This window comes from Piliocolobus tephrosceles, chromosome 11 (assembly GCF_002776525.5).
Source record: "Piliocolobus tephrosceles isolate RC106 chromosome 11, ASM277652v3, whole genome shotgun sequence".
Lineage (NCBI taxonomy): Eukaryota > Metazoa > Chordata > Mammalia > Primates > Cercopithecidae > Piliocolobus > Piliocolobus tephrosceles.
In genome coordinates this window covers 70,818,775-70,845,001 of record NC_045444.1, presented here as the reverse complement: position 1 = coordinate 70,845,001, position 26,227 = coordinate 70,818,775, and the positions used below count along the sequence as shown (strand labels likewise).

Below are 26,227 nucleotides of genomic sequence, written 5' to 3'. Positions count from 1 at the left end.
CTATACCAGACTCTGGGAATGCTATTTTAAAAAACTTCTCTACTTATTCTCATATTCAACTAGAATTAAAGTTTTCTTGCTATTTACCATATCTATCTCCTACCATAGAGAGCAAAAATCATAACATCTTAGTTTCTATAGGTGCCAGAATAGTTTTAAATATATTATGAGATAATCCTTTCAGCAGATAATTTATGGTTTGGTTCTTGATAGGATTAGTAGGAGATAAAAATTTTGATTCTCGGGATGTACTGTTCTCAAATCTCCACATGATGGTAATATTAGATTTTGCCTATTTTTTCCTGGATGAATTTTCTTCTTAAAATTTTGAACTTACTAAGAATAATTCCATAAAGTATCGCAATTTCTTTAAAATAAAATAAAGTATAAGTAAATCTATACAGGATAAAGGGTACAATAAATTCACAAACTATTTCACCAAGCAGATTTATTCTGAGAAAATGTGTTTGTTAAAGGATGGTCATTAATAAAGTGTATTAAAAATAAAATAGTAAAATAAGGCTGTACAGTTTCATTGATACCACCAACCAAGTCATCACGTAAACTATAAAAAGAATATACTCCCAAGAGTTAATAAATGATTATTAAAATAAAAATAAATATGCATCACTTTGACTCTAATTGGCTTTCTTATAGTTTTTTTTAAATACATATAAAAGTTTCAGTGGTAAAAACTAAACGTGGCAGGACTTTTATTGGATTACAGTTCTTAGTTGAATTTATAAAATGAAATATGTAAAATTAGACGCATTTATCTCTTGTATTCTTTTTTTTGGAGGGGGTGAGGAATAATTATATTTAGGTAACAGGACAGAAATCTTTGCTTACAGTTTTAGTTTTTGCTCCCTACCCTCCACAGGTGCTGAGTTAATAGACAGCCATCCACCTGAAAGGAGATGGCAGAAGGAAGGGAAGGAAGAACCATAAAGTTGACTCAGGGAAGGTGTATGAAAATGGCATTATTTCAGATGCTAGAACTGATTATCCAGAGTCTGGTGCATACTCAAGACAAAATATACAATTTATTGCAATCCCAATTATGGCTTTAAAAATGTCAAAACAGGACACTTTTATAATTAGCTATATATATATGTAAATGGGTGTGCCTGTGTACATTTCTTGGGGCAAAAATATTTTTGAATTTGAGGGCTCTGTAGGAGCAAACTATACGTCTTTAATTTGTCCTAAGAGAACAATGCTCTAAATGGTAAAATAAAAACCATCAGACGTTCAGTTAGATTGAAGTACACACCACACGCACACCAAAAAATCCCAGGGAAGATATTTGAAGTGATTGTATTGTGCATTATCTTACTGGTATCTCCTACTTTTAAATTAAGTTTTAGTACATTTTTCCCCACAAATGAATATTTCTATTACCAAATATCAAGAAGTAACTCCTTCAAGTGTCAGACCACTAAACAGCAGTTTACATTATTATGAAATGCTCAAATTTGGGACTAAATCTGTTTCATTTCTATAGCAATAGAAGTCCTTGCAGAAACAAAACATTCCAACAACCTGGCCTGACCTTGACTTCCTCTGGGGCAGAACAAAACAGCATGCTGCAAAGCACTGAATCTTGACTTGCTGAAGTGAAGGTCACTTCAGTGCCTGTTGGGAGGTATTTCAGTTACATTGAAACCACTAAAGCAAAAATCAAGATGCTTGAGGGGCAGCAGCAATAAGGCAATCATTCCCTTTTCTATCTCTTCATAGCATCAGTGTGACAAATCTCTTACAGGGAAAATAACTCTGAATTGCCTATAGGCTGCCAGGTGAGAGGACAGACACAACTACGATTTTACTTTAAGGGCAGATGAAGAAGTCTAGAGGAATTTTTTTTTTCCGGATTCTCAGCTTTCCTTTTTTTTTTTCTTTTCTTTTTTTTTTAATCTCAATGATTAACAGTATGCCACTCAATTCAGAGTGTCATACTTGTACTGAGAACTATTTTAATTATCTTGTTATATGAAAGAATCACTTAGAAAGTTTGAAATTGAGAATTAAGTACTTATTGCTGATTTATGATGGACACTGTCTCTGTACATTTGTGTTGCTATAAAGAAATATCCGAAGCTCAGTAATTTATAAAGAAAAGAGGCTGATTTGGCTCACAGTTCCGCAGGCTACACAAAAAACGTGAGGGCAGCATCTGCTTCTGGTGAGGACTTCAGTCTGCTTCCACTTATGGTAGAAAGGGAAGGGGAGCCAGCATGGGAAGATCAAATGGCCAGAGAGGGCACAAGAAAGAGAGGGAGCAGGTACCAGGCTCTTTTTAACAAACAGTTCTCCTGGGAAGTAAAAGTGACAACTCACTCATTGCCATGAGAATGGCACCAAGCCATTCATAAAGGATCAGCCCAGAGATCCAAGCACCTCCCTTTAGGTCTTACCTCCAGTATCAGGGATCAAATTTCCACATGAGATTCCAAGGGCAAAAATATCCAAACTCTATGTGACATATAGCTCTTAACTTTACATTATACTAGCATGAAGAATTACATTAACTAGGCCATTGCCTTTAGACTTCCATCTTTTAAAAAGTACCTAAAAACATTGCTGCTTTTCCACAAACATACATATTATGCCATATTATTTATTATCCAAATAAGAACTCTTCATAATTAAATCGGGACAGTGGTAGAAAGTGAGACCATCTCAGAATATCGAGATGTATAGTTATCCTTAAAATACTGTATTTCCTATTATGTAAAGCTATTTCCTATGTTTTTATAATAATAATGTAACTATTAGTGCATATGTAGCTTAAGATAATGATTTGCATGTAACATTTATCTGCATAAAATAGATCTATTACCAGGGGAAAGAAAGGCAAGGACAGATCTCTAAGCTAAGTATGCATTAATTGGTGAGGTATGTAATTGAAGGATAAATTCTTCCCTACACCATCCTCTCCAAGCACAGTGTAGTTGATATGAACGATTGCAGGATTGACAGCAAAAGAAAGTACACACAATTGGTTCATTATCGTTTAACATGATCACTTTCCCTACTTTTTCTTTCTTATATTAACTAACTCTGATATAACAGAAAGTTAAGGCAAGTTCAACTGCTTAAAAATGTATCTTTAAATTCATACCAAAATGAATACTCAGCATGGTATTTGAGGGTGGTAGCTAAAATAGAAAATGTTTATAAATTAATGCTAATACTTTTTAAACTCATTTACATAGAGTGTTGTAAAATCTTGGATTTATAATTGATAGCAATAATTAATCTGGGATTTACAATTGACAATAAAATGAAAACATTAAAATAAACAAAACCATAGATATATTAAGTAGTCAATCAACAACCTAGGACCATTTGTAGCATACCAACTCTTTTTTCACATTTTTTCATGGTAGTTTAAATCCAAAATGCTTTCTATGATAAACTATGTTAAATTTTATTTAACTTTGATAAACATATTTATATATTATATTTATAAATAACATGCAATAATATATAAAATAATGCATAAATTATTGATTTAAATGTTTAAAACAATACATTTGAAGACAATAAGAGGATCATCACTTGTAGAATATTGTTTTCAAAACACTTTTACTCATATAAAGGCAATTGAATAGTATTTCTTTATGTTATTTATTTCAGACTTTGCTACAGGTGCCTTTTTTCTTAAAGGAAAAAAAAGGATTTTGCTGTAAGTCATCAAATTATTATCCCAGAATGATATATTTCAAAACTGTACAATGAATTAAATTAAATCAGAGTATCATATCATATTCATAGAGTCTACACAATTAAAAATATTACACAAGTCCAGAAATAGCAGAAGTTTTGCCCATCTCTTTCTTACCTGCTTGTGAGCATGGTCATATGAGTTAATGTGATTGTCAAACTCCTGGTGCTTATAGTACTGCTTGTCACAGAGTTCACAGTAAAAATTTGCCTTCAGATCTTCCAGAGCTTTTGCTATGGTATTTTCCTTCTCAGCATAGTCCTGAAAAATAAAATTTCAAGGAAGGATACAATTAGCTCTCCCCTGTGTTTACTTTGTTCTAACAGTTGTCGACTGTAGTACAATAATGAGAGCTAGAAACAGAATACAGCAAAGAGGAAAATAAAGCAAATACTAGAAAACCAAGTTAGAATAAATAATGACTTAAAAATTAAAAGGCTAACAGAAGAAGCTAAGATAAGTAACAGAAAAATAGTACAAATGTGGTGGAGAAATGCAAATGATAGAAATAAATAGAAGTCCTTGATTGAACAAGTTCCTATGCTAGGTTAGCATAAAAACTGAAAAGGAGAATGGCGTATACCCGGGAGGTGGAGCTTGCAGTGAGCTGAGATCTGGCCACTGCACTCCAGCCTGGGTGACAGAGGGAGACTCTGTTTCAAAACAAAAAACAAAAAACTGAAAATCACATAGCTATCTTGATTCAACTGTGGATTCCTGGCAATGACTCAGCTAACAGAAAATTTTTCTATTCTGAACATGTAAAATGTGTTCTGTTTGAAAAGGTCTGTATTTGTGCACAAATATACAAGTTTTGTATTTTGTTTGTTTCCTTAATTGTCTATCTAGTAACTTATTATTTATTCCAACTAGGCATTTAACTTGACTAATTTTTTTATCCTGACCCATATCAATTTAGAATGAACATTAAAATAATCTCTATTTCTTGGAAAATAAAACACTTTTCTGCAGGTTATTTCAGTTATTTACCTAAATTGAAGGGATTAAACTGCAAAAGCAGATTGTTTTCATCATACTCACAGTAAATAAAGACAGTGATATAACCAAACCTCTGAGAAGATGAACATATAGCCCGTCATCATTAGCTTTTGTTTACAATGCATAAAATAGCCAAATGGTTGACCGTGTGTTTTAAGTTACATTTAAGATAAATTACTTGCTATTTTCATGCTTACTTAAATGTCAGTGAAGTAAATTTCACAAATAATGGCAAAAGAGTCTAGCACCTCCTTGAAGCTCTTTCTTGCTCCCTCTTGCCACATGTGATCCCTGAACCTGCTGGTTCCCCTTCCCCTTCTGCCATAAGCAGAAGCAACCTGAGCCCCTCAACAGATGCAGTGTTCAATTCAATGTTGCCAGGCATGAATTAAGTTTACACATGGAAACATTGTCCAATTATTTCACTGAAGAAGTGAAAATTGGACAATGTTTCCACGTTTAAACATTATTCACGATGTGAAGAATACCTAAACGTCAGACCTCACTGTAACATATATTTCTAACTTCCAGATTATCTTATATACAACTCCTTTAAAATTCAAAATAACTAGGCCTGGTGCCGTGGCTCATGCCTGCAGTTCCAGCACTTTGGGAGGCCTAGGCAGGTGGACCACTTGAGGTCAAGAGTTCAAGACCAGCCTGACCAACATGGTAAAATCTTGTCTCTACTAAAAATACAAAAATTAGCCAAGGGTGGTGGTAGGCACCTGTAATCCCAGCTACTCGGAGGCTGAGGCAGGAGAATTGCTTGAATCTGGGAGGCAGAGGTTGCAGTGAGCTGAGATCATGACACTGCAGTCTAGCCTGGGTGACAGAGCAAGACTCTGCCTCAAAAAAAAAAAAAATCATCATAACTATATAGTCAAGTCTCTTATGTACTACTATAAAACACACTTTTAGCACTGATATTTATAAATAAAATGTTGTAGTCCTCTATATGGCAATGGCACTTACCCTCCTTAAACACACAAACTAGAAAGGACTCATAGTATGAAATTAAAGCAATTTGTTTAAATTATTTCTACAATACTGAAAAGTGGTTCACCAATAATTTAATACATGACTAATACTTTACTTATATTATTGCACTGTATATTCATGCATACATCACATATAATAAAGTTCACCATAATTTGGGATGCATACTTTGTAGTAATCAATGCATACATTTGCCATAATACATAGGTTACTTTCTTATTTTAAAGACAATAATCTATTGTTATGTTTTATTAGTTATATCAACTGCACAACAAAGGTGACTCTTATAGTTTGGATAATTTCCGCTTCCAAACCTCATGTTAAAAAGTGATTTTCAATGCTAGAGGTGGGGCCTAATGGGAAGTGTTTGGGTGATAAAGGCAGATCCTCCATCAATAGATTAACACCCTCCATGGAGGATTGAGGTAAGTTCTTGCTATATTAATTTTCTTGAGGGCTGGTTGTTAAAAAGATCCTAGCATCTTCCTGTAGCTCTCTCTTGCTTCCTCTTGTATCATGTGAGATCTGCACCCACCAGCTCCCCTTCCCCTTCCATCGTGAGTGGAAGCAGCCTGAGGCCCTTATCAGATGCACATGACAGCACCATACTTCGTGTACAGCCTGCAGAACCATGAGTCAAAAAAATCTATTTTCTGTATAAATTACTCAGCCTCAGGTATTCTTTTAGAACAACACAAATGAACTAAGACAGTGATAAATCACAACATAACTTAATTGTTTATGCATAATTCCATCAATTTCAGTAAACAATAAACCATTTCTCAGCAAATTTGTCAATTATTCCTACTTACACTAATTGATTCTTCCAATATGTTAAAAACACTTAGTTTAAAAGGGTAAAAGTAAGTAATATAGATCCAGATTGCTTACTGAATTTTCAATAAAATCTTCAAAATAAAACTTTATGGATTAGTCAATTTAAAGGAAACAAAAATTAAGTAATATGATTTCATGGCTAAAGCATTTGAGGCAGAGATAACTTTCTAATCAATATAAGAAATGGAAATAATTTTGGGATTAAAGTTGAATTAGCTCTCTGGACAATCTTAAACAATCTTAAACTAACAGAAATTTCATGGTACATAGTTGATTTTCCTCATTCATTATAACTACAATAAAGCTACTTCCTCTCTATAAATATTTGATTAGCTCTTATTATAGTGTAAGTTTTTTTTTTAATAAGACTGATATTCCTCTAGAGAAGCAATAATTGGTTTCTGTTTACTCCATCTACATAGGTGGGAAAGTTTTCAGTGGAACAGATTTCTTGGTCAAATTGCATTCTTTAAAAATATTAGCTTCAGCCTAGATTTGAAAATAAAAACAGTACTTTAAAAGTAACTATAGCTAACATTTAGTTAGTGTTTATTTAGGGTCAGTCACTGATGAATAATTTGTATGTATTAACTCATTTAATCCTGATTCTTTTCATTTCCTCACTTTACAGACGGAAATAATGAAGCACAGGAAAGTTAAGTAGCTCCAGGATATAATGAGCAAATGTTCACTCCATATTTAAACCCAAAATTCTTCTTCATAGTATGTAATTATTTCTAAACTTTTAAGCATGTAAAAAAGAGAGAGGAGTATAATCATCCCTATGTATCCACTAATCAGCCTCAGTAACTATGAACTCAAGGTCAATCTTGATTTATTGTATACTATCCCATCTCATACCCTTTCATCTTGCCCAAATAATTTTTAAATGCATTCCCAGCTTTATATCACTTTTTCTGTAAATATTTCAGTATATATCTCTAAATTAGAATGACTTTTAAAAAGCATAATCACAAAAGCAATACCAGATCGAAACAAATAAACAAAAACAGTAGAGAAACCACGATCATTTTGTATTGTCATCAAATATCCCAGTCAGTGTGTGCAAATAGCTCCAATCTCCAATATTTAAAAATGGGTTGTTCAAAACAAAATTCCATTAAGGCCCATGCATCACCATCTTCTATGCTTCTTAGTCTCTTTTATTCTGTATTTCCCCATCTCTTTGCTTTATTTCTCATTACAATTTATTTTTCAGAAAAAAATTAAAATTATGCTTCAATTTTAAAAATGTTTATAACTATAGAAAAGTTACAAAACTATAATAAAAGACATACGATTTTCACTTAAATAAAATTATTGTTAACATTTTGATATATGTGTGTGTTCTGTTGCTTTCTATCTCTATCCTCCTCTAAGTTATTAAAAGAAACATAGCATGGCCGAATTTAAGTTTGCAAGCGATAGCACAATTACAAACATTTGAGCCAGACTTTCAAGTTGATGTTAAGTGCAGTTAAGGAATCAAGGCTGTGTTCTAGAAAACATTAGCAGAGTGAAAAAAAGGCTTCATTATTGTATGTGCATCTTAAGGGAAGGAGTCATATGTATTGTTACTGATCATACATTTAAAAACATGTATGTAGACAAAATCATTCCTAGTTAGGCTGACACATTCCATGACCCCTCTCTTTCATTGTGGCTAATATTGAAACAGGCACTGACTGAGATTATAAAGCACACATTAAATACCTCCATCCCACAGCAGAAAGTAAGAGATACATTTGAGTGAGATGAAAAAAGGAGCACAGCTCTTCTTATATATGCAATCCAAAATGTTCACCCTCTATCTGGTAAAGCCATTCTAGATTGAACTATGAGTACAGCTTTTGTACTGTGTCACTGAGAGTGAAGGCGCAAAGTGAAAAAGAAGGACAATCTTCCTGCAGCTAGTCAGGTCATTCTAACCCAGCACTTTTTACATATATGTAAAAATAGTAAAGGTTGAATCTTTTCTTTTAGGGAAGCAGTATGCATATACCTGCAAGTTATAAAGTCACAAATCTTAATTCGTGACCACAGCAACTCGGCAGTACAATAAAGTTTGGAGGCAGGAAAGTGAAATAGAGAAGTTAATGGTTTACCCACACCCCAAGGACAATATATCCCCCAATACTAAAATATGAATAGCACCAAAGTAGAACCTTGAAGGGACAAACATTATTTTCCAACATGATGCACTTCATAGTGGCCTCATCATCGCATATGGACTCTTTCCAAAGGTATTCTTAATTGGGTATATACAAGTAACCTTCCCTGACAAGTGTGAGCTCTCTGAGGGAAAGAATTTGTACCTGTTTTCCTTACATTTTTATTTTCAGAGCTTTTAGCAGAGCCCAGCATTAGCAAACATTCAACAAATAACAAATAAATAATATTAGGACTGCCCTTTTTGTCTTGAAAATGAGTGCATTAGGAAAGAGGGTCAATGTCAGCAACATGATGGAAAACAGGACTCCCTAGTGTTTATTTCCTGCAGAAACATCAATTTAAACAACTATTCACACATTAAAATACCTTCATAAGAGCTAAGGAAATCAGATAAGAGATTACGGCACCCGCATATAGTGCAGAAATAAGAAAATACCCATTGAAGAATGTAGGAAAGATAGTATTACTTTACCCATGCCACTCTTCCACCAACTCCAAGCAAGAAAGCATGGAGAGATATATTTTCCACATGAGGGAGGAGACGAATGTGAACATAGGACATTGCTTCAGATCCCAACACCAGCCCTGTCCCCCCAAAAAACTAATGCTGGGCAGGGCCGCAGAGCCCCAGATTCCAGGACAGAACCTGTGGACTAAGCCTCTAGATCTGCTCTAGCACCAGGTTAGATTCTGTAGCCCTTGGCTCTAAGTCTGAGCAACAGACCTGATCTTCAGTCCACCACTGGGACTCCACCACTGGGCTGACCTCAGTAGCCCCAGGCTCTGGACCTCATCCAACACAAGGCTGGCCCACAGCAGCCTCAGGCTCTGGTTTGCCCATATCCTAGGCCAACCCCAGAGGCCCAAGACTCCTGAATGTGCCAGCACTGAGCTTGGCCATTGCCCCAAGGCTTTAGGCCTTCACCAGCTAAAAGTCTACACCTGCAGCCCCAGTTATCAGGTCAGCACCTACATACCCAACTCTCAAGCAAGCCCCTGCAGATACAGGATCCAGGCCCAGCCATTGCCATGCCACTGTCTGTGGCATCAGATTCTAGGTTGGTCCAACAAAGCCTCCAAGTCCACCCTGTCACTAAGCAAGTTCCCATAGTTGTAGCATCCAGGCTATCCTTGCAGACTTTTTCTGGGCCTTTCTTAGCACCAGGCTGAACCCTGTAGTCTCAGGCTCTGGCTCAGCATCAGTGCCAGGCAGACCCTAGTGGACTCATGTGCTGGACCAAACCCAATGCCACACTGACCCCTGCAGCCCTAGTCATTAGGTCAGCACCTGAAAACCCAGCCTCCAGGCAAGTTCCTATGGATATAATCTAGGTCCACTCACTGCTAAGGCAGTTCTTGTGGTCCTAGACTTCAAGTCTCCCCTAATGCCAAGTTGGCACTTCTGGCCTCAAACATCAAACAGGTAACCATGGACACAGCCCCAAGACTTCCATTGTTTAACCAGGTTCCAGGCTATTCACTGAGGACCTAGGACCCAGTCCAGTTCTCACAGACCAAACCTCTAGGGTAGTACCTATACACCAGCACCAGCAGATAATGTTACAGGCAAGTCCCTATGCCCTGGACTCCAGAGGACCCAGGGCCAAGTCCCACCATAGTATTCCAGTGCCAAGGCACACACTGTGGACACTGAGGGCACTGAGAGCCCAAGAACACCCCTGTAGACCCAAGTTCCAAGCCAGTCCTCATGGACTCAGGATCCTGACCTGTTCCTGTGGAGTTAAGGCTCCATTTTCATCCCAATGGAACCAAATGCCAAGCCCATCCTAGTGGGTGGCCAGCGCTTGAAGACTCAGGCTCATGGCCCACCCCAGTGCCAGGGCAGCCCTTGTGGACCCCAGGTTAAGGAAAGCCATAGTTTCTAGGCCTACCTACCTCCTGACCTAGGCATCAGGACAACTCAACTTTAGATTCCAGCAATAAGCTAACTCTTGAATCATGCCAGGTGGTCTGTTCAGAATCTCTGGACAGACTGACTGAGGAGGGTTTCCCAGACAAAGAACCTGGAAGAAAAAACTACTTCTAATGCATCCACATCAATGTAGGGCAACAAGAACCATGAAAAATCAAGGATATAGAACATCACCAAAAGAACAAAATTTCCCACTAGCTGACCTAAGAAAATGGAGATATAAAAACTCCTTGAGAAAGAATTCCAAATAACTGTTTTAAGGAAGCTCAGTGAACTTTAAGAAAACATAGAAAATGAGTAAATAAAATCAGGAGGACAATAAATGACCCAAAACAATAAATTTAACAAATAATCAATAATATATAGTATAAATCTAATTCTAGAGCTGAAAAATACTACAAATGAAATTAACAATGCATTAGAGAACATCAACAGCAGAATTCGTCATGACAAAGAAAATCTGTGAACTCAAAGAAAGGATATTTAAAAATATACAGTCAGGGGAGAAATAATAAAAAAAGAAGAAAAGATCTTTATGGAATTTACTGAACAGCATCAAGACAGCACATGCTTAAATCATAAAAGTATAGAAGAAGAGAAAAAAAGGGGGTAGAAAGCTTAGTTTTAAACGTAATACCAGACACTTTCAAAATTTGAGGAAAGATATAAATATCCAGGTACAGGAAGGTTAAGGATCTCCAACTGTCAAAAATTAAAGACAAAGAAAAAATCCTGAAAGCAGCAATAAAAAAGAATCAAAAAACATATAAAGGAGGGACAATAAAACTAGCAACATATTTCTCAGCAGAGCACTTAACAGGCCAGGAGAGAGTGGGATGAATTATTTAGGTGTTGAAGGAAAAAACTATCAACTAAGAATATTGTGCTCAGCAAATCTGTGTTTTAGAAATGAAGGAAAGTTAGACTTTCCCAGACAAACAAAAGCTGAGGGATTACCTCATCACTAGATTTGTCTTACAAAAATGGATAAACAGAGTTCTTCAAACCAGTAACATGAAACATATGAAAGTGTAAAACTGACTGATAAAAGTGAGTACTGCAAAAGTACGTACAAATTCAGAATAATCTAATAATGTAATGCTGGTATATACACCACTAACGTATTTAGTATGAAAGTTAAAAGAAAAAAATATTAAAAATAATTATTATTACAATAATTAGTTCAGAAATATACACTATTAAAATATGCAAATTAAAACATCAAAATACATGTCAAGATGGAGTGGAATGAAAATGTAGAGTTTCTTAATGCTCTCAAAGTTAAGTTTTTATTATCTTTTTTTTTTTTTTTTTTTTTTTTTTAGTTTTCCTCTTTTTCATAGGCTGGAGTGCAGTGGCATTATCTCAGCTCACTGCAACCTTCACCTGCCAGGTTCAAGTGATTCTCCTACCTCATCCTTCTGAGTGGCTGGAATTACAGGCGTGTGCCAACATGCCCTGCTAATTTTTGTAATTTTAACAGAGATGGGGTTTTGCCATGTTGTCCAGGTTGGTCTTGAACTCCTGACCTCAGGTGATCCACCCACCTCGGACTCCCAAATTGCTGAGATTACAGGTGTGAGCCACTGCACCTGGCCTAAGTTGTTATTATCTTAATGTGGCCTCTTATAACGATAAAATATATGTTTTTAAGTTTTACAATGACCACAAAGCAAAAATATATAATAGATATACCAAAGATAAAAAGGTAGGAATAAAAGCGTATCGTATCGCTAGAGAAAAAAGTACTTCATCGCAATGGAAGACATTGAGAGTGGAAGAAAGAAACAAAATATCTACAAAATAACCAGAAAACAATTAACAGGAAGACAGCAGTAAGTCCTTACCTATCAATAATTACTATGAATATAAATTAATTAATTTATCCAATAAAAAATATAGAGTGGCTGAATACATTACATAAACAATACCCAAATATATGCTTCTTGTAAGAGATTCATTTCACTTGTAAGGACACATAGAGGCTGAAAGTAAATAAATGAAGAAAGATGTACATGCAAATGGAAACCAAAATAAGTAGCTATACTGAGATAAGACAGGCTTTAAGTCAAAAACTGAAAAAAAAGATAAAAAGGTCATTATATGGTGTTAAATGGGTCAACTTAGTAGAGGTTATAACAATATAAAAATATAAATATTGCAGTGTGTAAATACACAAAACTAATGTTAAATATCTGAGGGGAGAGATAGACTGTAATATAATAATACTAGAGAAATCCATTGCTCCATTTCCAGCAATGGACAGTTCATTCAGACAGAAAATCAATAAGGAAACGTGGGACTTAAACTACATCTTAGACCAAATGGACCTAACCGACATGTATGGAGCATTATATTCAACAGTAACAGGAAACACTTTCTTCTCAAGTGTATATGGGACATTCTCCTGGATAGTCTATATGTGAGGCAACAAAACAAGTTTTAATAGACTTAAGAAAATTAAAATTATATCAATCACAATGGTATAAAACAAGGAATCAATAACAAGAGTCATTTTGGAAAATTATGAAATACATGGAAGTAAACAACATGCTTCTGAACAACCAGTCATTGAAGAAATTAAAAGGAAAAATATAAATTATCTTCAAACAACTGAAAATGGAAGACAATGGAAGATAAAACCAAAACTTAAGGAATGCAACAAAAGCAATCCTAAGAGGCAAGTTTGTAGCAATAAATGCCTAGATCAAAAAAGAAAGATGTCAAATAAATAACATAATATTACACTTCCCAGAACTAGAAAAAGAAGAACAAATTAAGCTCAAAGTTAGCGGAAAGAAGGAAATAATAAAGACCAGAACAAAATCAAATGAAAGACAGACTAGAAAAACAATAAACACACATAACCTACCAAGACTGAATCATCAAGTACTGGTTGAATATCCCTTATCTGATATGCTTGAGACCAGAGTGTTTTGGACTTAATTTTTTTTTCAGATTTTGAAATATGTGCATGTACATAATGAGATATCTCGGGGATGGGAACCAAATCTAAGCACAAAATTAACTGATGTTTCATGTATTCCTTATATACAGAGCCTGAATGTGATTTTATACAATATTTTCAATTATATTCATGCAACAAAGTTTGAATATATTGAACCAACAGAAAGCAAAGGTGTCACTATCTCAGCCACTTCTATACAATCTGTAATTGTTTCCTTATTCTGAATTTATATGCAACTGATAAGCAATAATTCTCTTATACTTATACATATGTACTTAACAGTAAAACATGACATGCTATTATAAAATGAAAAAAATAATGTGTTCAGAGTAACTAAGCAACACAGTAGCAACCCCAGAAAACTTGTGTAAACTGTTAAATAACAACAACACTATAAAACAGCAGACTTTCACTGTACCTATGATGCTTTGTTTTCATTAAGAGGTTACTGTACATCATTTTTTTTTTTTTTAGATGAAAAGAAACATTGGAAACAGTTGAGGGACCAGAAAGTGGGTCCTCTACAAATGAGAAGAAATTCGGAGAGATGGCTTTTTAAAATATTTCCTCTAGAGTAATTTCTTTCCTTAACAATTTTTGTTTTAGAAATCTCTCTTTGATTTTATAAACTGACATGCTTTATTGTTCTATATATCATGGCTTATAATACATGCTGCTCTAGTCCTTGAAGAAGCCTATCACACATATTTACTATGTTGTCTAGGAGCTTGTTCTGCAGTATTAACAACATCATTTTGATTATTACTATCATTATAATCATCTTGCTTCAGAATCATTTTGGCTGTTTCTCCGTTTATCAGTAAATGAATAACTGGAGTCTCATTACTGACATTAAAAAGTTATTTGATAGCCATTTGTGTCTCCCTACTGATGGACTCTGGAAGTCTGTTTCTGAGGATTTAAGGAAGTCATACATTATTTTATTATCTCCATAGAATTCTTCAAAGTGAACACCTGGGTTGTTTTAATTAATGGACATATTCACATGACAGGGATTGTGCCTGACATGCACAACTATGTCTTTAGCTACTGTGTTCCAAGGCATTGAAAACAGAATATATGGCATCCTTCATGATATACTCCTCCTGAAAACCTTCCACACCCACCCACATATTCGTTCACTGCTGTTAGTGTGTTGTTCAAGAAAGTGCTTCATGTCTGTGTGTGTGTGTGTGTGTGTATATGTACATTACAGTATATATATACTCTTCATTGATCTAAGAATACCCTGGTCACAGGGCTGAATTAATGAAGTCACATTTGGGGGAGAGTACATGCTATAAACGTTATGTTTGATGAGAATTATAGCTGGAGGAGGAGAAGAAAATTTTTCAAGAAATAACAAAATCTGGCTGTTTTCATCCAGTCCATCTTCCCAGCAGTAAGTGTAAGTCACTGAAAACAAAGGTTTGTGAAACCAATGAAAAGATGTCCTTGGTGATTAGTGCCTTTTTTGTTACCATAATAATGTACTGGTAGGATATTCACTCTTCGAAAACACTGAGAACACAACTTTTGACTATGACAGCAAGTTTACACTTATGCATGCCTACTGCATTAGCATATCCCAGCACATTAATTCTACCCATGGCATCCTTAATTTCTATAGGGGCTGTCTTATTGGTTGTAGTCAGTGTCTTTCCACGGCAATAACACCAAGACAGCGATGTTTAATCAGCATTATAGATTTGGTCTATTACGGTCTATAGACTTGGCATCAGATCTTCATCAGTGATAACTTTGAGAAATACATTGATGAATTTTCTCCTGCTTTGTGACAAGTAAATGTGTTATCAACACAATTTTTTAAAATTAATGTTGTGCCTTTTCTTAAATTTCTGCAACCATTCTGTTGAATATTCACATTTCTATTCAATGTATAGTTCAATATGATAGATCTTTGCTTGTTTCATGATCAGCATACTATTAAGTAGCATATATTTACTTCAATGCTGACAGATTCATGCTTTCAAAACACAATCAAGATTTTCATTTTAGCTTTATAAAGTGTTTTACTATTTATCCTTAACTTCTGTTGATCACTTTCATTATACCACTTCAACAGTTTATCCTTCTCTTTCTTCAGGTTTTATAAAGAGGTCATTCCAACATCATACTCTTCTGTAAGACATTACACATTTACATTATTGTTCAATTTGACTTTTTGTGCTACAGATGAACATGAATGCTTCTTTTATTTTCTTATAACTGTTAACTATAGAAAAATCTGTAGGTCTTTCTGACATTTTCAACAATATCTTTACACCACAGAGTAGAGAATAAGCAAAAATGGGTAATGCACATCAAATGTTACCCTACGTGGGGAATCACAGGGAACTTGTTGTTGGCACATCTGGCCTGCATGCCTATCATTTTATTACCCTATGTGGAAATACTTGCATCGGGGAATCTGAGCAAGTGTGGAAAAGTTATATCACAGCTGAAAGCAAGCTAGATCTTTTTTCCTTGGGGATGTTGAATAAATTGTGTAGTGTGCCTGTATTTTCACTGTGATCCATCACATGAGGTCAGGTGTAGAACTTTCGCCTTGTGGCATCATATCAGCTCTAAAAAGTTTCAGATTTTGGAGCATTTCAGATTTCAGATTTTTGGATTAGGGACACTCCACCTGTAATAGAAACTCTGAACAGGCCAATAATGAGTAGGAAGATCAAATTGTTACTAATAAGGATTAAATAAGAAGTCTCCCATCAAAGAAAAGCCCAGGACCTGATGGCTTTACTGCTGAATTCTACCAAACATTTAAGGAAGAACTAATACCAATCCTTCTCAAACTCTCCCAAAAAGTTGAAGAAGAGGAAGCACTTCTAACCCATTTTATGAAGCCAGCTTTACCCTGATATGAAAACCAGACAAGGATACTGCCCCCCTCACAAAAAAAAAAAAAAGAAACAAAATTACGGGTCACTATCCCTGTAATATCAATTTTTTTGGTGGAAAAAATCCTCAACAAAAAGTGCGAGCAAACAAAATTCAACAACACATTAAAATAATTATTTACTATGATCAATAGAGATTTATACCGGGGATGCAAGGATGGTTCAGGATACAAAAATCTATAAATATGATACACCATATTAATAGAAAGAAGATCAAAAACCATGTGATCATTTCAATAGATGCAGAAAAAAATTTAAACTCAACATTCTTTCATGATAAATTCTCTCAAAAATTAGATATAGAAGGAATATACATTAACACAATGAAGGCCATGTATTATAAACTCACAGCTAATATCATACTCAATGGTAAAAAGTTTGAAGTTTTTCTTCTGGTATCAGAAAAAAGACAAGAATATTGATTCCTACCACATCTGTTCAACATAGTATTGGAGTCCTATTCATGCAATTAGGCAAGAGATGAATTGAAATGTCCCTCTTTTCAAATAAAATAATCTTACATAGAGATAACCCTAAAGATTCCACCAAAGTTCTGTTAGAACTAACACATAAATCACTAAACTTGCAGTATATACAATCAACATATAAAAAAACACTAATGTTTCTATAAAATAATAATGAACAATCCAACACAGAAAGTAAGAAAACAATCTCATTTAAAATAAGTACAAAAATAATGGGCATAAATTTAACTAAGGATTTGAATAACCTGTACACTCTGTAAAGCACTGATTAAAGAAATTGAATGACATAAATAAATGGAAAGATATTCTGTGTTCATGGATTGGAAGGATTAACACTTTAAAATGTTCATCCTAGGCAAAGTGATCTACAGATTAAATGACTTCTATTATACAATGCCAATGACATTTTTCACAGAAATAGAAAAAAATCCTAAAGTTTATACGAAACCAAAAAAGCGTCCAAATAGTCAAAGCAATCTTGAATAGAGAGAACAAAGCTGGATGCATCACACTAATTAATTTAGAAATATGCCACAAAGATACAGCAACCAACAGCTTGCTAACATTAAAAAAGACACACAGACCAATGGATCAGAATGGAGAGTTCAGAAATAAATCTACACATTTACAGTCAATGCATTTTTGGCAAAGCTGCCAAGTACACAAAACAGGGAAAGGATAGTCTGTTCAATAAATGATATTGGGAGGGCTAAATATCTACATGCAGAATAAAATTTGACTTTTATTTCATATCATATACAAAATCCAACTCAAAATTGATAAAAGACTTAAATATAAGCCCCAACACTGTAAAACTGCTGAAAAAAAAGGTGGGGGAGAGATCTCCATGACATTAGCCTGGCAATATATTTTTGGCAGTGACTCCAAAAGCACAGTCCAAAAAACAAAAAAGCACAGTCAAATGAGATTGCCTCAAAGTATAAAGCTTTGCAGTCAAGGAAACAATTAATAGGATGAAGAGACAACAAATAGGACAGGAAAAATACAGTAGTCCCCTATTATCCATAGTTTTGCTTTCAGTAATTTCAGTTACTGATGGTCAACCATCCAAAAAATAGGTGAATGCAGCACAATAGGATATTATGAGAGAGAGAGAGGGACAGAGAGAGAGCGAGAAAGACCACATTCACATAACTTTCATATTCAGTATATTATCAGTACTATCTGTGATTTCAAGCATCCGCTGTAGGTCTTGGAACATATCCTCCAAAGATAAGCAGGTGACTACTGTATTTGCAATCATAAATTTGATAAGGGGTTAATATCCAAAATTGATGAGGAATTCAAATGACTAAAGACTAAGAAAACAAATAACCTGGTTAAAAATGGGCAAAGGACCTGAATAGACATTTTTCAGAAGAAGACATACGAATGCCCCAAAGATAGATGAAACAAAATGCTCAATATCACTAATCATCAGAGAAATGCAAAGTAAAACTACCATGAGATACCATCTCACACCTGTTAGGATGTCTATTAGCGAAACACAAAAGATAGCAAGTGTTGACAAGTATGTAGAGAAATGTAACCCTTGTGTTCTGTTGGTGGGTATGTAAATTAGCACAGCCATTATGCCAAATTATGGAGATTCCTCAAACATTAAAAAATAGAGCTACCATATGATCCAGCAATCCCACTGCTAGGAATATATCCAAAAGAAATGCAATTGGTATGTTGAAGAAATATCTGCACTTCAATATTTATTGTGGCATTATTCATAATAGCCAAGGTATGGAATCGGCCTAAACATCCATAGATGCATGAAGAGATAAAGACAATGAGGTGTGTATATATGCACAATGGAATTCTATTCACTCTTCAAAAAGAAGAAAATCCTGTCATTTGTGACAACATAGATAAACCTGGAGGACATTATGTTAAGTGAAATAAGTCAGGTACAAAAACACAAATACCATATTATCTCACTTATATGTGGAACCTAGAAACATTGAACTCAGAGGCAGAAAGAAAATGGTGGTTCCCAGGGGATAGGGGTGGGGATTGAGGGTTTGTAGGGATGTTAGTCAAATAATACAAAATTTCAGTTAGGAAGAATAAGTTCAAGAGATCTAGTTTCACAATGTGGTCACTGTACTTAATAACAATGTATTGCATTCCCAAAACCTGCTAAGAGGGTAGATTTGAAGTGCTCTCTCCACAAATAAATTAAAAGCATATGAGGTAATGCACATGTTAATTAGCTTGATTGAGACATTCTATAATACATACATATTTCAAAACAACATATTGTTCATGGTAAATACATAAAAGCTGCCAATTAAAAATAAATTTTATAAAAGAAAATGTGTAAAAAAGCAAAGAGAACAAAAATTAGAAGTACTAGATTCATATCATTAAAATAACTGCTCATGGTTGGGAGTGTGGTACCGAATCATTTCAGGGACACCTTTGTAGCTCACATCAAGCTAATGTACAAATTATCATTGATGGATAGTAGTTGTCATCACGTACATCCTTGCATTTCTACTAGAAATATCCCATTTAAATCAGTTAAAATTTCAAAGATATAAATAGATTGGGAACTGTTAACATATAATTATTTTAAATGTTGAAAAATAACATTTGTATCTAATTAATATTTAAAATGCTTTGAAAAATCAATCTCTCGCTCTTCCCTACTGCTCCTTCAAGTATAAAAAGCATCTTTGTGATTCTATGTAGTGTAAATTTCATTATAAGTTCTTAAGAGAGAAAGCTAAAAAAAAAAAAAAAAGAAAGAAAGAAAAAACAGTCTTTGCTAAATTCTCATTATAAGAAAAAGATTCATCAAGGGAGAGAGGAGAAAATTGTCCTCTTCCAGAAGAATTTCCAGACAGAATAAATTCATTTGGAAATTCATAATCTATACTTCCTATGCAATAGTACATATCTTTTATTCCACTCATTGCTTAACTGATTGACTCAGCCAGTTTCCTGCAGCTTCATGCAGTACTACTTGACTGCATTTTTAAGTTAATTTTTAATTATTAGGGGTACACATGATGTTTTGATACAGGCATATAATGTGTAACGATCACATCAGGGTCACTGGGGTATTCATCACCTCAAGCATTCATCATTTCCTTGTGTTAAGAATCTTCTAATTCCACTATTTAGCTATTTTAAAGCATACAGTAAATTATTGCCGGCTGTAGTCATCCTGTTGTGCTATCAAATATTAGATCTTATTCATTCTAATTATATTTTTGCACCCATTAACCATTCTCACTTTTTACCCCCACTCCCCACTGCCCCTCCCAGCTGCTGGTAACCATCATTCTACTCTCTATCTCCGTGAGTTCAATTGTTTTAATTTTTAGGTTCTATATATGAGTGAGAACATACACAATTTCTCTTTCCATGCCTCCCTTATTTCACTTCACATAATGACCTCCAGTTCCATCCATCATGTCTCAAATGACAGGATTTCATTTCTTTTTATGGCTGAAAAATATTCCATTGTGCGTAGGAACCCCATTTTCTTTATCCATTCATCTGTTGATGGACACTTGAGTTGATTCCGAATCTTTGCTATTGTGAATAGTGATGCAATAAACAAAGGAGTGCAGATATCTCCTCAATATACTAATTTCCTAGTACTGGGATTGCTGAATCTTATGGTAGTTCTATTTTTAGCTTTATTAGGCACTTCCATACTATTCTCCATATTGACTGTACTAATTTACATTCCTACCGATGGTGTATGAAGATTCCCCTTTCTCTACATCCTTGCCAATATTCATTATTGCCTATCTTTTGGATGGAATCCATTTTAACTGGGGAAAGATGATATCTCATTGTAGTTTTGATTTATATTTCTCTGATGATTAGTGGCATTGAGTATTTTTTCATATACATATTAGCAGCCTAGTTCCATTCTTCTGCAGTATTAGCAGTCTAGTTCCATTCTTCCATATAGATATCCATTTTTCCCAGCAGCACTTACTTAAGAGACTGTCATTCTCCCAAAGTTTGCTTTTGGCACCTTTGTGACTGCATTATGCCTCAGCCTATGTTGAAGCATCTTTTACTTCCCGTCCAGGGGCTTCTATAACTCATGGTATGGGAGCTTGCAAAATCCCACTCCGTACTGATAAATTAACAACCGAAATTCTGATAAATTAATAGCACATGGGTCCACCCTTGACCACTGTGGATGTTGAGGAATCAAGCGTAAATTATTTTCTCTTTTATTTCCCAGGCAGGCATTTTGAAGATACATTTCTAAGATTTTAAAGAGGGTCACAGTGAAATGGAGCACCAGTTAGTTGTAATAGTGGCAAACAATATAGCAGTATATTTGTTGTCCTTTTCTACCTTTTCTACTTTTCTAGAACTCCATTGCTGCTTTCTGGGATTATTCTCAAAAAATTATCTACACACAAGCCTTTGGCCTAGGCTTTACTTTCAAGAAGCACTGGGTTAAGATTATAAGGTTTTTGTTATTTTCTATGAATATCTTACTGTGAAGCTATGTTTTCTAGAATTTAAGATGTTATCATTCCTTGGTTAAAAATGTTCCAATAATTCCTCACAATTATTAGCATAAATACCCTTACAAGGCCTTTACAGGTTCTATGCTACCTGGTACCTAGCTACAGCTACGTCATCATCTTCTATCATGTTCTCTACCTCACATAAGCACCCTGATTGCCTTAAAGTTTCTGAAACCTTCATAACTATATGCTCACTTTGACACTTGGACTTGTTATTTATTCTTCCTAGAATGTTCTTATAACAGATGTTTGCATAACACACTTGTTCACTTCTTGTAGATCACTGTTAAAATGCTATTTTCTCTACTTCTGTTACCATTTTTCTAGAAGAGAAATACTTTTTAATCTTTGTTTCATTTCCCTCTTATATCTTTCCTTTTAATGTAAAGAGAAGTTTATTCAGGAAGAAACAGTGATAGAATACCTTTGGGCATTGGAGTCTCATAGCTATATTAACAATGAGGGAGAGACAGAGTACAACATATGCATGTGGAGAAAGTGGTTACCATATTATGATATAAGAAGTACATAATTGGTCTTCATCCCTTGTTCCTGGCACAAAGCTGCTAAAAATGTTTGGATTCTCCCAAGTGATTGTGCCTTTTTTATGCTAATGAGGTGATTGGTGGCTGGGTGCCCCTGAATAGCTTCAAGATGGGAGTTGATCACTAGAAAGTCCAAGACATGATTAGAAGGTTGAAACTTTCGATCTCACTCCCCAACCTCTAACGGGGAGAGAAAGGCTGAAGATTGAGCCAATCATCAATGGCCAGTGACGTTATAATCAATGTCCACACATTGAAACCTCCATAAAAAGTCCCTAAACTATGGAAAACAGAGGTGCTGGAAAGGAGGTGCACCTACAAAGGGCAAGGAAGCTCCACAACCCTTCTCCATACTTTGCCCTATGCATCTCTCCAATCTGGCTGTTCCTGAATTTTATCCTTTGCAATGAACTAGTAATAGTGAATAAACTGTTTGCCTGAGCTCTCTGAGTCATTTTTGAAAATTACCAAACCTGAGGAGGGGGTCTTAGAAAGTCCCAATTTAGAGCCAATAGTCAGAAGTACAAGTGGTCTGGACTTGAGACTGACATTGAATATGGGAACAGGCTTATGGGACTCAGACCTTAACCTGTGGAGTCTGACATTAACCCAGTCAGTGTCCATAGATTTGGAGGATTAATTAGTGTGAAGAAAAACACCCACGTATATGGTGTCTGAAGTGTTGTTGTAGAAATACATCCTGGCAGTACTAATGCTAGTCTTTATCTTGTTGAAATCTTTTCCCTATTTGGCAAGAGGGCGACTGTTTCTGGGTGATAAAAAGCTTTGCTATTGTCTCATTATAAATGTCATTCTGCTCTGAAAGGTCAGGTTCTATTATCTCAAAGGCCGAAGAATGGGTCATAAGATGATTTTGAAGAATATAAAAGGGACAAATAACAATTGAGTTAAAAAGTCACAATTTTATCAAAAGTCACAGATATGCTGAACAGAATTTTACTAAAAACATGCATTTAGATGTAAGGTCTTTTAAAAAGATTCCACAGAAATGCAAACTCATCTACACCATCATCAAAGGTAAAGGCAGAGACTGAATACTAAAAAGGCTGTGTATTGAATATCATATCTCTATAAACTCCTCTGGCGAGCTAAATTAAGTACAACTCAGCAGTAAAAAAGAAAGATACCTTAATGTTCACATTTCTGAGAACTGGAGCAAGTAAAGTGTTTTTTTTTTTTTTTTTTTTTTTTCTGAAAAGTGATATCTTCTTCAACAGTTAGTTTCAAGGCAAGAGGTACAGTCATATGTTTTAACTATTTCTCTTCTGTGATTATTTAGCTGATAAAAACTATTGGACAAACAGCATGGTTTCTAACCTTAGAATCTGTTCATGTACAAGAAGGATAGTTCCCCTAAGTCTCAGCTGTCACAGTAAAGGTTTGGCCATTCTACTTATCTATACTTACCATCAAGACAATGCCTCATGGGGCATCTGTTTTATTTTTCATTGCTGGACTCTAATGGAAGACATAGCCTGTGACCAGTACTTATTCGACTCTCTGGGTAATTTAAATTAGTAATTAGTACAATTGGACAAGGCATCAAAACACTGAGTTAGATTAGTTACCTTCATGTTTGGAAAAATCTGAAGGGTAGTATATTTTAATAGTTGACTGAAATTTAACATCACCCTGCAGTCTCTCTGTGCATAATCAGGGCTGTGGGGTGAATTTAATCTTTTAAGGCAAACAAGAACATGTATATCAGGTTTTCCAAAACTAAATACTAGCTAAGATGTGTTGTATTCCAGTGCATATATATAAAATCTATAAATATAATTTTTTAATATAAAAATTTTATATAAGTAGATTCTGCAAAGAGTCTCACCGTAGACTATAAGTGACAGTAATTGAGGGTACTTATTTCAACTTAGAAATATCTTACATTTATAGGCATTGGCCATTTTCTCTGAAAGGTAGAAAAAAGGCTTATAATGATCTGCTTTATATGTATTACTGTCTCAGTTTTCACAGTAGTCTTGGGTAAGGCAGGATGGTTTACATGGTAAATTGTCTCACTGGTGGTCTTATCAGAAATGCACACTGAGGCAAGGACCTTAAGTGGCTTATTTTAAACCCATGAGTGCTTTGAGATTTCAGGAAACACTGGTAGAAGAGTGCAAAGTGAGAGAGAGTAGGAAGCTTATCAAGACCTCTGGTTTCAGCTCTGACACGTACGAAGCTTGAGAGTCCTCAGAACTGTCCTAATAAAAGAAAATCTATGAAACCTGAAAATCAATTATTTGTCATAGTATTATTGGAGAACAGAGGTCATGGGGTAAAATACCATCTTTAAATCCAGAGAAACAATCACATTCAGAGAGATACAGAAACTAAGATCTGTTTATCTGGAGCAGAAGCTGCTGGAGCCATGAACTGGTAGGAACTCTTAAATGTTAACTTTGGTGAACTGCTGTAGGCTGACTGTGGTCCAATGTATAATATACAGAAACTCTTGATGGCTGCAATCTTAGACGGACCCCCTAACAGTTTTGTGGGCATCCCTTTCATAAGCCCTACCACATTCTCATGATGATCTGAGAAAGAGTCTCTTGTGTACTAGGCAAGTGAATGGGAGTAGTAACTATTGTGAAATAAGCCAATAGCCTTCTCTATTAATAAAGGCCTGGTTCAAAGAGATAAAGGTTTTCCATAGCTCAATTCAATTACTTTGTTCCAGCCAGGGGAAGGAATTTATTTCCAGTCCAGACCCCATAACCTTTCTGTCTCACCCAAGCTGAGGAAATGAGAGCAACATTGTCAACAGAGCTCAGGGCTTCAAGAAAACTGATAGGAAACTCTGTAGCCAAAAAATGGAATAAAGGCCTGGGAAGAAAGAAAAAAATTCTATATCATAGAAGAAATAATTATTACAGTCATAGCACTGAGATATAGGACATTAAGAGGCTAATGTTTAATCTTTATCAAAGACTGAAGGTCTATTTACCTCAGTTTCTACTACCTGATACATTTCCAGCTTTTAATAAAAATCATACTAACAGTTAAGGAAAAAACAGTCTGAAGAGAAAAATTAAGCATCATAGCAAGGCTCAGACATTACAAATATGTTGGATTTTATCAAAGAGGAAATTTAATATAACTATGATTAATATGTTAAGTTTTCTAAAGCAAAAAGTAGACACAATACAAGAATAAACAATATAGGCCGGGGCGCAGTGGCTCACGCCTGTAATCCCAGCACTTTGGGAGGTCGAGGCGGGTGTATCACAAGGTCAGGAGATCGAGACCATCCTGGTTAACATGGTGAAACCCTGTCTCTACTAAAAATACAAAAAAAAAAAAAAAAAAAAAAATTAGCTGGACATGGTGGGGGACACCTGTAGTCCTAGCTATTCGGGAGGCTGACGCAGGAGAATGGCGTGAACCCAGGAGGTGGAGCTTGCAGTGAGCCGAGATAGCGCCACTGCACTCCAGCCTGGGCAAAAAAGCGAGACTCTGTCTCAAAAAAAAGAAAAAAACAAAAAAGAAAAAAACACAAGAATAGACAATTTATATAAACAAAGAGACAGGGACTCTAAGAACAAATAAAAATAAAATATTAGAAATTAAATAGGAAAGAAATCAGAGGGGCGGAGCAAGATGGCCGAATAGGAGCAGCTTCAGTCTCCAACTCCCAGCGCGAGCGACACAGAAGACCGGCGATTTCTGCATTTTCAACTGAGGTACTGGGGTCATCTCACTCGGGAGTGCCGGACAATCGGTGCTGGTCAGCTGCTGCAGCCCGACCAGCGAGAGCTGAAGCAGGGCGAGGCATCGCCTCACCTGGGAAGCGCGAGGGGGAAGGGAGTCCCTTTTCCTAGCCAGGGGAACTGAGACACACAACACCTGGAAAATCGGGTAACTCCCACCCCAATACTGCGCTGTAACACCGGCACACCGGAGATTGTATCCCACACCTGGCCGGGAGGGTCCCACGCCCACAGAGCCTCTCTCCTTGCTAACACAGCAGTCTGCGGCAATCTAACCGCAAGGCAGCAGCGAGGCTGGGGGAGGGGCGCCCGCCATCGCTGAGGCTTAAGTAGGTAACTAAAGCCGCTGGGAAGCTGGAACTGGGTGGAGCTCACAGCAGCTCAAGGAAA

At 35.5% G+C, this 26,227-nt stretch overlaps 1 protein-coding gene across 1 annotated transcript in view; it reads right to left on the bottom strand.

Moving 5' to 3' along the window:
- The window catches only part of ZNF804A (zinc finger protein 804A), a 348,171-nt gene that overhangs the window by 68,036 nt on the left and 253,908 nt on the right, over positions 1-26,227 (bottom strand). Inside the window, exon 2 of the mRNA XM_023212463.1 lies at positions 3,848-3,991. Within this exon, the coding sequence (XP_023068231.1) occupies positions 3,848-3,991 (144 nt within the window). The remainder of the gene's footprint in view (positions 1-3,847; positions 3,992-26,227) is intronic.